Source organism: Trichechus manatus, unplaced genomic scaffold (assembly GCF_000243295.1).
Source record: "Trichechus manatus latirostris isolate Lorelei unplaced genomic scaffold, TriManLat1.0 scaffold00008, whole genome shotgun sequence".
Taxonomy (NCBI): domain Eukaryota; kingdom Metazoa; phylum Chordata; class Mammalia; order Sirenia; family Trichechidae; genus Trichechus; species Trichechus manatus.
Window position 1 is genome coordinate 26,055,823 of NW_004443944.1, and position 14,521 is coordinate 26,070,343.

The window sequence follows — 14,521 nt, forward strand, 5'->3', positions numbered from 1 at the left end:
AATCACATGATCATCTCAATTGATGCAGAAAAGGCATTCAACAAAGTCTGACATCCATTCCTGATAAAAGCTCTCACTAAAATAGGTAATATAAGGGAAATTCTTCCACATAATAAATGGCATCTGTACAAAACCAACAGCCAAAATAATTCTTAATGGAGAGGGTCTGAAAACTTTCCCCTTGAGAACAGGAACAAGACAAGAACGTCCTTTATTACCACTCTTATTTAACATTGTGCTGGAAGTCCTAACTAGAGCAAAAAGGCATGAAAAAGAAATAAAGGGCATCTAAACTGGTAATGAAGAAGTCAAGCTGTCCCTATTTGCAGATAATATGATAATATATATAGAAAACTCAAAAGACTGTATGAGAAAACTACTGGAACTCTATAGAAAGATTCAACAGAGTAGCAGGATATAAGATAAACGTACAAAAATCAGTTGGATTCCTATACACCAATAAAGAGAACGATAAAAAGGAAATCAGGAAAACAATACCACTTGTAATAGCTCCCCAAAAAATAAAATACTTAGGAATAAATCTAACCAGGGATGTAAAAGACCTATACAAAGAAAACTACAAAACACTACTGCAAGAAACCAAAAGAGATCTACATAAATGGAGAAACATACAATGCTTATGGGTAGGTAGACTTGATATTGTGAAAATGACAATTCTACCCAAAGCAGTATACTAATTCAATGCACTCCTAATCCAAATACCAACAACATTCTTTAAAGAGATGGAAAAACTATCATTAACTTTATATGGAAAAGGAAGAAGCCCCAGATAAGTAAAACATTATTGAAGAAGAAGAGGAAAGTAGGAGGACTTGCATGACATGACCTCAAAACCTGCTATACAGCTACAGTAGTCAAAACAGCCTGGTACTGATACGATGACAGATACATTGACCAATGGGACAGAATTGAGAACCCAGATGTAAATCCATCCACCTATAGTCACCTGATCTTCAACAAGGGCCCAAAGTCCATCAAATGGGGGAAAAGACAGTCTTTTTAACAAATGGTGCTGGCAAAACTGGATGTCCATCAGCAAAAAAATGAAACAGGACCCATACCTCACATCATACACAAAAACTAATTCAAAATGGATCAAAGACCTAAATATAAAACCCAAAACTATAAAGATCATAGAAGAAAAAAACAGGATCAACGCCAGAGACCCTAATACATGGCATTAACAGGATACAAACCATAACTAACAACATACAAACTCCAGAAGATAAGCTAGATAACTGGGATCTTCTAAAAATCAAACACTTATGTTCATCAAAAGACTTCACCAAAAGAGTAAAAAGATAACCTATAGACTGGGAAAAAGTTTTTGGCTATGACAAATCCAACAAAGGTCTAATCTCTAAAATCTACGGGAAAATCTAACACCTCTACACCAAAAAGACAAATGATCCAATTAAAAAATAGGCAAAGGAAATGAATGGACTCTTCGCCAAAGAAGACATTCAAGTGGCCAACAGACACATGAAGAAATGCTCACCATCACTAGCCATTAGAGAAATGCAAATCAAAACCACGAGATACCATCTCACCCCGGTATTACTGGCATGAATAAAAAAAAACCGAAAATAACAAATGTTGGAGAGGCTGCGGGGAGATTGGAACTCTTATGCACTGCTGGTGGGAATACAAAATGATGCAACCATTTTGGAAAATGATACGGTGCTTCCTTAGAAAGCTAGAAATAGACATATCATATGGTCCAGCAATCTCACTCCTAGGACTATATCCTAGAGAAATAAGAGCCGTCACAGGAATAGACATATGCACACCCATGTTCACTGCAGCATTGTTCACAATAGCAAAAAGATGGAATCAACCTAGATGCCCATCAACAGATGAATGGATAAATAAACTATGGTACATACACACAATGGAGTACTACGCAACGATAAAGAACAACGATGAATCTGCCAAGTCTCTCACAACATGGATGAATCTGGAGGGCATTATGCTGAGTGAAATAAGTCAATCACAAAAAGACAAATACTGTATGAGACCACTACTATAAAAACTCCTGAAAAGGTTTACACACAAAAAGAAACAATCTTTGATAGTTATGAGGTGGAGAGGGGTGGGGGTGGAAAAACACTAAATAGACAATAGATAAGTGGTAACTTTGGTGAAGGATAAGACAGTACACAATACTGGGGAAGCCAGTACAACTTGTTCAGAATAAGGTCATGGAAGCTCCATGTTCAAATTCAAATTCCCTGAGGGATCGAATTACCAGGCTGAGGGCTGTGGGGACCATGGTCTCAGGCAACATCTAGCTCAATTGGCATAACATAGTTTATAAAGAAAATATTCTACATTCTACTTTGGCGAGTAGCGTCTGGGGTCTTAAAAGCCTGTGAGCAGCCATCTAAGATACTTCACTGGTCTCACCCCTTTGGAAGCAAGGGAAAATGAAGAAAACTAAAGACAGGAAAGATTAGTACGAAGGACTAATGGACCACAACTACCACAGCCTCCCCCAGACTGAGTCCAGCACAACTAGATGATGCCCGGCTACCACCACCGGCTGCCCTGACAGGGATCATAATAGAGGGTCCTGGACAGAACTGGAGAAAAATGTAGAACGAAAGTCTAACTCAGTAAAAGACTAGACTTACTGGCCTGACAGAGACTGGAGAAAGCCTGAGAGTACGGCCCCCAGACACCATTTTAGCTCAGTAATGAAGCCACTCCTGAGGTTCACCTTTTAGCCCAAGATTAGATAGGCCGGTAGGACAAAATGAGACTAAAGGGGCACACCAGCCCAGGGGCTAGGACTAGAAGGCAGGAGGGGACAGGAAAGCTGGTAATAGGGAACCCAAGGTCGAGAAGGGAGAATACTGACACGTCATGGGGTTGTTAACCAATATCATAAAACAATATATGTGCTAACTAATGAGAAGCTAGTTTGTTCTGTAAAGCTTCATCTAAAGTACAAAAAAAAAAAAAAAAAACACACACACAATTAACCAGAAAAAAAAAGATAAGGCAGGACAAATGGGGAAGGCAAGGCCCAGAGAGGGGCAAGGGCCCCTTGGTTACTTGATCTGGAATCAGGTCTCTGGGACAAGCCTGGGCTCTGGCCTCTCTGCCTGCCACCTTCCCAGAAGCCAGCTCTGGCCCTGGCTGGGACATTCTGGGCTTGCCCAAATCATTGCATTACTCAAGTGGTCACAGTTTCCACAGAACGGCAGAGAGGAAGGAAGTGGAGGCAGCTGGCTGGACCCAGAAAGCCTGCGGCTCTGTGCCAAGCCCTGTTCTGGGCACCAGGAATACCTGATGGGTATTCTTCTCACAGTTCGCATTTATTGAGTGCTGAGTGTATGCTGGCCACTGTTCTAAGTATTCTCCATGCATTAGTTCCCTCTGTCTTCACCACACCCTGTGCAGGGGCTACTATTATCGTCCTCGTTTTACAAATGAAGAAACTGAGGCACAGAGAGGTTAAGTGACCTGCCCAAGCCTATGTGTCAAGGAAGCCAGGATTTGAACCCAGACCGTCTGCACACCCACTAGGAGAGATGAATCAAGTCCAGGTCTGGGAGAGGACAGAATAACATGAATAACTATGGGGATGCTGCTGATAAGAATATGGATGATCCTTTGAATGAACCTTTTCCTGGTGCTGGCAGTGAGCCAGGTACTATGCCAGGCACCATGACGACGAAGTGTATAAAGGTTTGAGTGGATTCCTGTCCTCCGGGGAGTCCCAGGCTGGGGGTTATAAAGGCAAATTAATACCAAGTGGAGAAAAACATGTCATTTTCAAATGGAAAAGGATGGACAAAGACAAAATCCATCCTTTAATTTGGGGCAGGGACTGACACTTGTGGGAACATTATAGCTTGTAGCCTTACTTCCGCAAAGCCTGACTGTCCTCTTTGAGGTCCCCGTCCCTCAGGGCTGGGTTCTGGGACACTTGGCACTTCAGCTCAGGGGCTCAGGGACCAAAGTTATCAAGCATCACCAAGTACCAGGTGTCCAACCTCAGCCATCTCAGTTGAGTCTTACTCCAGGCCTGTGAGAGAGGGAATCTCACTCCCATTTTGCAGAGAGAGAAACTGAGGCCTGGAGAGCTGAAATACCTCCCTCTGGCCACACAGCTGGTCAGTGGCAGAGTGAAAACTCGAATCCTGGCCTCTTGACAGACGTTCAACCACACTGCTCCTTCCTCTGAGCTGCAGGGAGCAGCTTCTGCAACAGCATCTGTAAAATGGGGCAATGAAAGTGCCTGCCGCATGGAGCTATTTTACGGTCAGCAGGGGCCCAAGATTGTGTTCATGAGTTCATTCACTAAGGCCTATTTGACCTAGGGACAAATATCCACTAAACAACATGACTTTATTCTCTGTGTTATGAGTCACACAGATTGAAAACTGGGGCGGTTTTATAGCTCAAATCCGTCAATAGATGTGGAACTTTGTTCCAGAAAAGGGACTGGGGGAGGCCCACGGGTCTCTGTCTCTCCAGTGACCCTCCCTGCTCAGGCCCTCACAGTGTGTAAAGGCAGCATAGGAGACTGGGGGACCAAAGGGACAAGGGTGGGAGATGGGGTGCCAAGTTCAAAGGGACAGAGGCTGAGTCCCTAGAAGGTTGACTGTGCTTCCTCCTGGCAAACAGGGGGCCCTCAAGGAAGATCAGTGGATGGATGGGTGGATGGATGAATGATGGGATGGGTGGATTACCCAGGTTTTAGCTCAGGGAAGAGGTGTGGGTGTGTCGGTCTGTCTTTGTGGGCATGTCTGCATGTCCATATGTGAGTGTACACGTGCATGTATATCCATGAATATTTGCATCTTGGTGTGTCTTTTGCGTGTGTGTCCCTCCTCTTCCATTTGAAATGACATGTTTATCTGCATCACATCTGATGGTGTGTGGATGTCTGTGTAGTCTGCCTGTGTGTGTATGTGAGTCCCAGTGCATCTGGACACCTGTCCAAATAAACACTTGTTGCTATGTGTCTCTGTGAAGCTAATTTGATTTTGTGTCCATGTCACTGTGTCTGTGTGTCCAGGTCTGTCTCCTATGTCTGTGTCCAAGTGTGTCTCCACATGTCTCTAATAGTGTCTGTGCCTGCTTCACACGTATCTGTACCTGAGTATGTGTGATCCCAGAGCTGACTGTGGGTCCGTGTCTGTGCACCCAGGCAGGCCTGTGTGTCCTGGCGTAATTGTGTGTCCATGTCTGTGTTTCTCTCTGAGGGTGTTCTGTGTGTCTGAGTGTGTGTGTGTGTGTGTGTGTGTGTGTGTGTGTGTGTGATCCCAGAGCTGACTGACTGTGGGTCCGTGTCTGTGCACCCAAGTGGGCCTGTGTGTCCTGCTCTGTGTGTCCATGTCTGTTTCTGTCTGAAGGTGTTCTGTGTGTCTGTGTGTGTTTCTGTGTCCAGATGTCTCTGTGTCTCTCTTTTCGTCCAGGTATGTCTTCGTGTCCAGGTCTAGTTGTGTGGCTCTGTCCACGCTGTCCCAGCCCCGCACCCCGTGCGCTCCCACAGGGGGCGCCCTTGCGCGGCTGCCGCTGCCTCCCTCCCTCGGGCTCTGCCCCCTGGATGCGCCCCAGCCGCGCGGCGGCGGGCGTGGGTCGCAGACTGGGCAATGGGTGCCTTCGCCAGGCCCCCGCCCTCCCGCGCGGCCCCGCCCCACCCCGCCCCTCCCCAAAGCGGGCTATAGGTTAACGCCGCGCGCCGTTCCCGCAGTGCCCGCCACTAGCGGTCGGTTCGTCAAGGATCTCGCTGCAAGCCAGAGAAACCACTGCCACCGCCTGACCATGGCCGAAGGTGAGTATCGGGGTCAGCGCCGCCGCCGCTCCGGGACCGCAGGCCTGGCCGCGCCACCCTGGTCTCAGTCCCGCCAGTACAGTGGGGACGGGATTCAGCTGGGACTCGATCCATAAGCCCTCAATTTGGAAAGCAACAGGTGTGCTGGGCCGGTGAGCTGTGCCTGGGTTCCAGTCCCAGCGCTGCTTGAGGTCTCAGTTTCTGCATTCCCAGGGCATAATCATTAACCCCTTCCTCCCTGGATCAGATGAGACAGTGGAATGTGAAGTAGTGTTGTAAACTGTAAAGCGCAAAACATAGTCACTTGTCCCCAGTCAGTTAGTGGGGACCTAGTCCCTGCCGTGTGCCAGGTGTCATGAAGCTACAGAGGGAGTGCTGGCCTGACCTCAGAACACTTACCTTGGATTAGTCCCTGCCAGCCTGGAGGGGGTGAGCTTGCCATCCGTGGTGGCATGTAAGCCAAGCCTGACTGATCTCTAGGTCCAGGGGCCAGAGAGGAAGTTCCAGCATACTATGGGGGAGTGGTTTCAGACATGTTTTCTTAGGTCCCTTTCTGCCTTGAAGTTCCGCAACCCTAGTCCTTGATCAATTGATGAGTCTCAGTTTCCTCTCCTGTAAAATGGGGACAATAATGCCAGCCCTGGGCACATCAGTGAGGGATGGGAGGAGTGGAGAAGGGGCTCAGATAGTATCCTTCCCGCCCCCTGCCACACACACAGTGGCAGCACTGTCCTAGGTCCCGAGGGAGGGATTTCTACAATGAAGGATGTCCCTGCACTAACGCTGTTGGACCCAGGCTCCCAGCTGGCCCTTGGGTCAAGTCTGCTACAACTCACAAGAAGGGTAGAGGGAATTTGGAGAGGCATGTGGGGAGGACCAGGCAGGGATGAGCAGAGGGAATTGTGGCCCAGCTCTGCCTAACCTGCTGTGTGGTCTCATGCCGCCCGTCCCTCTCTGGGACCCAGCTCCCCAGAGTGCTGGGAGGGGTCGAAAGCCAGCTCAGGGTGGGGTTCAGTGGGGCTGTGGACCCTGGAGATGCCACTTATGACGAGCCCACTGCCCCATTGCTGCAGTGGTCACTCCCAACAGGGGTCCTGCTGGCCCAGAAGACCTCAGGTCCCTTCTCAGTGCAGAAATCCTGATTGTAGACCCCACTGTTTCTGTGCCTTTGGAACAGCTCATGATTTCCTGAAAATCTTCTTCAGACAATAGCCGGAGAAAGCTTCCTGTCTGCCCCAGATTAGGGGTTGGCCACCTCTGGCCATCTCTCCAGGTCCGGGGGTTCACAGTGGTCACTTCCCTGCTTAAGTTTCTCTGAGGTTGAAGTTCCCAAAAGCATTTCCTCACCCCAGCAGGCCAGCAGGAAGTTCTTCCTTGGGGCCAGCTGAGGTCTCTCCTGCTGTGATGGTAGGGGGGCCGACTTCCCCTATGCTTTGGACGTGCAGAACTGTCTCCTCCCAGGCTGGAGAGCAGCACAGGGCATGGAGAGGAGAGAGGGGAATGAGGGTGGAGGGAGGTAGAGCACAAACTCTGGGAGGAGTGGGTTACCAGTGCAGGCTCCAGAGTTCTACAGTCCTGGATTTAAATCCCAAAGTGGCCACTTACTATGGGACCTGGGGCCACAGTTTCTCCCTCAGTAAAATGGGGCATCGTCTTGATGGTGATGGGTTTTTGTTTTGGTATCAAAATGGGGATAGTGATACCAAAACCAAAACCCATTGCAGTCGAGTCGATCCTGACTCATAGTGACCCTGTAGGACAGAGGAGAACTGCCCCAAAGGGTTTCCAAGGAGCAGCTGGTGGATTTGAACTGCCGACCTTTTGGTTAGCAGCTGAGCTCTTACCCACCGCCACCAGGGCTCCAGGGATAGTGCCAGTACCTGTATAAGTGGAGTTGTTGTGAAGTGTAATTTGAGACAATCTATGGAAAAGCCCTTGCCATGTCACCTAGCACATTATTTGCTGGGATCACTTTTGGGATCTTCCATGGTGGGAGACCTGGGCCATAGTCCCACTGGAAGCACCAACTTGCTGGATGACTTTGGGCAAATCCCTCTCCTGGGCCTCAGTTGGACCACACGCTCTCCAATGGCCCCACAACTCTGCGAGTCTACATTGCTTACTCCCCCAATCCTAAGGTCTTCCTGATATTGACCTTGGCTTTGTTTGTGCTGCCCTCAGGCCCCCACCAAGCTGTCAGCCTTGCCCCTGCCCTTGTTCTCAGCTACCTCTGAAGCTATAAATAGACTTTTCACCTATCAACCTCCTGCCTGGGAGAGGATGTCCTGAACATCCTCTCCTAGACCTCACAGCAGCCCTGGGAGGCTTTAGAGAAAGAAGCACAGAGAGGGAGAGACACTTGTCCAGGGCCACACAGTGGCACAGCAGAACTCAAATCCAAGTCTGAAAGACTCCTGTCTTTTTTTAAATCCTTTTATTATGGAGAATATTGAACATACATAAAAGAGAAAACAGCGTAAGAAATCTCTATGTTCTCATCATCCAACCCCAATCACCACCAACCCATGACCACTCCTGTCCTGTGCACACTTCATCCCTCCACATGTATTATTCTGAAGCAAATTCTAGACGTCATATCATTTCATCTATAAATATTTCATTAAGTGTCTCTAAAGGATTTAAAAAAAAAAATCAAACCCTTTGCCGTCGAGTCGATTCCGACTCATAGCGACCCTCTAGGACAGAGTAGAACTTCAACTTTTTTTTTCCTTGCAATTTATTTGTAGAAGAAACCAGATTCTTTGCCTTGCGTTTCCCAGTGAATGTAAGAATGCTGCTCATTGTGTCCTGGTGGTGTGTTTAACAATTTCCTGTGTTTCCTGTAAATTGAAAATTCAGTCTAGAGGCAAAGCCTATGTAAATAACCTGTACCAAATACTACCCCTATTTGACCTAAGAAAAGTAAACCAAAACCAAACCTGTTACCATCACGTCAATTCTGACTCAAAGTGACCTTATAGGACAGAGTTGAATTGCCCCACAGAGTTTCCAAGAAGCAGCTGGTGGATCTGAACTGTTGACCTTTTGGTTAGCAGCCAAACTCTTAACGACTGTGCCAGCAGGGCTCCTTTTACCCAAGAGAACCCTCTAATAAGGACATGATAATTCCTGTTTATTGAGCATTTATTATATGCCAGGCACGTATTAGTCCATTTAATGCTCACAACAGCCCTGTGAGGTAGGTCTTATTTAGTGTTCTCCACCTGTGACAGATGAGCAGATGAGGAAACTGAGGTCCAGAAGAGTTGAGTTGCCTGAGGTCAAGCAGTTGGGAAGTGGGAGCGCCTTCTCCCAACACACCATAGTGAGCACAGCCTTGTGACTGAAAACATTTGGGAGATCCGGCCCCCACCAGCCCCTGTGTGTGGGGGTCGGGGGCTGGGTGAGCGAGGAGAGGGGGGTAGAGAACAAACCCTAAGAGGAGGGGATTACCCTCCCCAACATCCATCAACTACCAGGGCTGGGAGGGCCCTGAGGACCCCCGCATCCAGGGAGCGTGGGCACATCACTAGGGGTCCTGGCTGGCTGTGTTGCTACAGCTCATGCCCTTCCCACTGTCTCTGTAGAACTGGTCCTGGAGAGATGTGACCTGGAGCTGGAGACCAATGGCCGTGACCACCACACGGCCGACCTGTGCCGGGAGAGGCTGGTGGTGCGGCGGGGCCAGCCCTTCTGGCTGACGCTGCACTTCGAGGGCCGTGCCTACGAGGCCAGTGTGGACAGCCTTACCTTCAGCGTGGTGACCGGTGAGTACCCTACCCTACCTCCTCTTGACTCTGACCTGTCCTGTTCTGTGATTTCATTGTCCCCTGACAGGGAATGGAACAGGTGACCTTCCCCTGGGAGATTCCCACCAGGCCTCACAGCGCCATTAGCCCCATTTTACAGATGAGGGAACTGAGGCCCAGAAAAAGGAGCATTATAACCCCAGGTCAACACAGTAAACAAAACTGTGTCCCTGAACACCTGGGTTCCTCAAAGCCTGGTATCACCAGGACTAGGAGGTCAGCTTCCTGCTTCAAAAGCCATCAAGATCCTGACCTCTCCTTCCACATCAAAACAACTTTCTGACCTCTTATCAACCGCCACTTCCCCAAAGCCACACAACCCAACCATACCTCAGGAATTAGGCCCAAATTAGGTCTGGGTGGCCGGGAGAAAACCCAGCTGGCTCCAGCACTCTGAGTAGGCAGTTTTGTGTCCCAGAGGTTCCTTCTCCCATTCTTGGGAGGATGCTTCAGGCTTGGGGTCTGGAGAGACAGACCTGGGTTCTCGTGTGAGCTGGCCTGCCTACCTGCTGTGTGACCTTGGGCAAGTTGCTTAGCCTCTCTGAGCCTGAGTTTCACCATCTAAAAATCACCCAGGTCAGAGGATTGTTTAGTGAAATGGGCTTGGCATGGGGGTAGTGCCCGTAGACACTAGCAGCTGCTGCTGGTGTCGCTCCACGGGTTACAGGGATGAGTGAAGGAATGTTGCCACCCAGCCACCCCACCCTCAGACGCCCAGTGCCCAATCTTCTTTGTCGTTGGGTCCTGGGAAAGTAGCCTTGAATGCCAAATCAGTTCATTTGGCTTCCAGTGGGAACCACTCCTTGAGGTCAGCAAGGGGCTGCCTGGCTGGGACTCTGGCTCAAGAGTGGGAAAAGTTGGCTCTGAGGTCTCCAAGGGCAGAGAGAGCAGCAAGCAGGAGCTGCAGCTGCCTGGCTGAGGCTCATATTTACCTGGGAGGCTATTTGATAAGGCTTATCACGGTGCCTGCAGGCTAGCCAGGGACATCCCCTCCATCCCTTTCCTCCCTCCCCTTCCCCTCCTGGCAGGAACACACCCACTACCCAGGAAGATCCCCACCCCCCATCACACACACACACACCACTCTTGGACCCCTTTCTAACAGAGCAAAGGAGCCCCAGCAAGTCTCCGCATTTTCAAGCCTGTTTGCACCTCTGTAAAATGGAAGGCTAGAGTACGTGATTAAGGGCTGGATGTGGCTCCCCGGGAAGTCAGGCTTGGGATGGCGAAAATAACAGCCAACATCTATGCAGCGCCTGATTTCTCCCAGCTTGGAAGCATAATGAGCCCCATTTTGCAGATGGGAAAACTGAGGCTCAGAAAGGTCAAGTCACTTGCCCAGGTCACATAGTGAGCTAGGGACAAAGCAGGATTCAAACCCCACGTTGAAGGGTTTTCATTACTGTGACCCCACAGCAGGCACACTTACCTATTCACCCTAAGTGCCTGCCAGGCCTCAGTTTGTTCCTCTGTTAAATGGAATGGTAGATGAGCTACCATTAAGCAGCCTGTGATTTCCCACCGTTTTCCTTCTTTCACTCTCGAGGTGTCTCCTCTCTTCTTTCTCCTCCTCCATTTGTCAGGGAAGCCTGACGTTAGGTTATCAGGGCTCCAAGTTCAGAATTGGGCTGCGGGTGGCAATCGACCTTCCTATCCCAGCAGCTAATCTCTGTTCTCCAGTCTCCACTGACTTATCTCAAACGATAGCCAACCTGACCTGGTCACAGCCCCTGCGGGCGGCCATGGGGGCCCCTGTATCTCTGGGTGGGTGCACATGGCTTCCTGATTCCAGTAACTTCTCGGGGCTGGGGAAGCCAGAGGGACAATACCAGGAAGCCAGGCCCCCACCTCAATCTCTGGCTGGGGGCTGGGACCTGACCTCAAATCTGGGCAAGCCTGGGCTTCCCATGGGGCTGTGGCTCAGCAACCGGCCTGTGCCCGTGAGGCAACATTCTAACTTGTCACCAGCTCAGGGAAACTGAGGCCCAGAGAGGGGAGAGGACAGGCCAAGTTCACTCAGCAAATGGAGTGTGTGACCTGGCCCCACATACCAGCTGCTGTGTACTTTCTCCCAGAAAGGTCGAGACCTAACAGGCTCTGTTACAGAGTACAGACCACACAGCACAGATATCACCCTTGTTGCTAGAATAAAGCTCCGCTTCCCTCCAAGTGAGCCAGGGTTTGGGGTGTGTGTGGAAAGGGAGTGAGGTCAGCCTGAGGGGTGAGAGGAACCCTTAGGAGGCTAATGGAAGGCTTTACTCTGGAAGGTTCCGCTCACCCACCTCATCCTTGCCCCTTGCCACAATGGTCCAAAATTGTGGCCAGGCCCCTCCAGGTCCCCAGGGTCATTTCAACCCAGAATGGTCCCCGTGGCACCCCTGGCCCCACAAAGAGTAGAGCATGGAAACGCAGCCAAGGAATTTGCAAAGCCAGCTTATGTGAGCAGCGGTGGGCCGCGTGGACAGCGCACCCACGTCCCACCCTCCAGCGCCCTGTGGAAGAAAGGGGTGTGTATGTGTGTGTGTGTGCACACCGCTACCACATGACAGAGGAAGAGGGAAATGTGTTTCCTGACCTGTCTTCCAGGGGTGGTATGTCAACAGTGACAGTGGCTATGGGACCTGGCCCAGGCCCGTTACCACAGTGACGAGAAATTTGATTATCCGAACACAGACATTTCTGGGAATGAAAGGGGTGCCATTAAGAATTATGCCAGGGCCACAGGCATAAACTGGGACCATCCTGAGCAAACTGAGATGTGTGGTCACCCCAACTTTACCTCTCTCAGCCTCAGTTTCCAAGTCTGTAAAGTGGAGCAGGCAAACAAGGCAGTCTTTACATTCCATTCTCCAGTCCTCAGAATTCTGATTATTGATGGTCCCTATTGATGACATTGGGGATGGTTCCATTTACTACATAATTACCATGAGCTAGTCACTGTTCTGAAGTCCCTGAGTGACACAAACAGTAAAGTGCTCGACTACGAACCAAAAGGTTGGCGGTTTGCATTCACCCAGTGGTGTTTCGGAAAAAAGGCCTGGTAATCGGCTTCTGAAAGGTCATGGCCTTGAAAACTGTATGGAGTGCAGTTCTACTCTGCAGCGCATGGGGTTGCCATGAGTCAGAATCGATTTGATGGCAACTGGTAGTCACTGTCCTAAATACTTTCTATGGACTCTTTCATGAATCTTCAAAACAGCGCTCAGAGGTGGTGGTGATAATAATAAACCATAGTAGCTATTGTTTACTGAGCACTTACTACTGGCCAGGTGCTGGATGCACAGATGTGCTATATTATAATTGTCCCTTCACTGTCTCCCTAGTTGCTAATGGACATAATAGCTGCTAATGGAGATAATGTAAAGTATGTGCCTTAGCAGGAGATAATTGCCCTCTGAAGAAACTCAGAACTCTGTTAAGCTGTCTTAGTGGGGTAAAGGAGGAAGGGCTATTCTCTGGTGCCAGTAAACCTAGCCCACTCTGAACAGGCACAATAAATGGTGTCCATTGCCTGCAGGGGGCTTTCCACTTTTATTACCTCCTTTCTACCTTTCATTACCTCCCTTTCATTACCCCTTCCCCTACCTGTTCTCTGTACATGCTATTTGACACATAGACATGGCTGCCCGATTAGTATTTAATCTGGGAGAGAGGAATTTAGGCCTTCTTCTCCTAAGATGTAGACTAGGACATGCTTAGATGCGATCTAACATCACCCTGTGGACAGGAGCCTAACTTCAGGGAACCTAGGCTGATGATGATGTGTGCTGTTCTACTCATCCCTGTCCTGTTTATTCTGTAAATAATAAACACGTGCTGATCACACCATTAGAACAGTGTCTGATCTGTGCTCTGCTCCAGATGATCCTCATTAAAACCAAAAACCAAACCTGTTACCGTCGAGTTGATTCTGACTCATAGCGATCCTACAGGACAGAGTAGAACTTCCCCATAGGGTTTCCAAGGAGCGACTGGTGGATTCAAACTGCCGACCTTTTCTTTGTTTGTTTGTATTGTCGTGGTTTAAGTGAAAGTTTATATTTCAAGTTAGTCTTTTATTCAAAAGTTTATACATACATTGCTATGTGACCCTAATTGCTCTCCCTATACTGTGACAGCATACTTACTCCTCCTTTCCACCCCTGATTGCCCATGTCCTTTCAACCAGCTCCTAACCCTCTCTGCCTTCCCGTCTCACCTCTGGACAGAAGCTGCCCATTTAGTTTCATGTGTCTACTTGAGCTAAGAGGCACACTCCTCACGAGTATCATTTTATATCCCACAGTCCAGTCCAATCTTTCTCTGAAGAGCTGGCCTCGGAAATTGTTTTAGTTCTGGGCTGACAGAGAGTCTGGGGGACATGCTTTCTGGAGTTCCTCCAGTCTCAGTCAGACCATTAAGTCTGGTCTTTTCACTAGAATTTGAGTTCTGCACCCCACCTTTCTTCTGCTCCATCCGGGACTCTCTGTTGTGTTCCCTGTCAGGGCGGTCATTGTGGTAGCCAGGCACCATCTAGTTCTTCTGGTCTCAGGCTGATGGAATCTCTGGGTTATGTGACCCTTTCTGTCTCTGGGGCTAATACTTTCCTTGTGTTTTGGTGTTCTTCATTCTCCTTTACTCCAGGTGGGTTGGGACCAGTTGATGCATCTTAGATGGCGGCTTGCAAGCTTTTAAGTCCCCAGACACCACTCACCAAAGTAAAACTGCCGACCTTTTGGTTAGCAGCTGTAGCTCTTAACCACTGCACCACCAGGGCTCCAGTTGATCTTCATTAAGAATTTGTGAATATACACTAACTAGATAATAGACAAGAATTATCTTAGGTGAAGGGAAGGACAGCCCACACTACAGGGGAAGTCAGCACAACTGGACTAAACCAAAGCTAAGAAGTTTCCTGAATACA

At 49.0% G+C, this 14,521-nt stretch overlaps 1 protein-coding gene across 1 annotated transcript in view; it reads left to right on the forward strand.

Moving 5' to 3' along the window:
* Positions 1-5,729: 5,729 nt before the first annotated feature.
* TGM2 (transglutaminase 2) overlaps positions 5,730-14,521 on the forward strand; it is a 37,100-nt gene continuing 28,308 nt past the window's right edge. The window contains exons 1-2 of the mRNA XM_004370351.2: positions 5,730-5,809; positions 9,397-9,576. Of these exons, the coding sequence (XP_004370408.1) occupies positions 5,800-5,809; positions 9,397-9,576 (190 nt within the window). The 5' untranslated portion in view covers positions 5,730-5,799. The remainder of the gene's footprint in view (positions 5,810-9,396; positions 9,577-14,521) is intronic.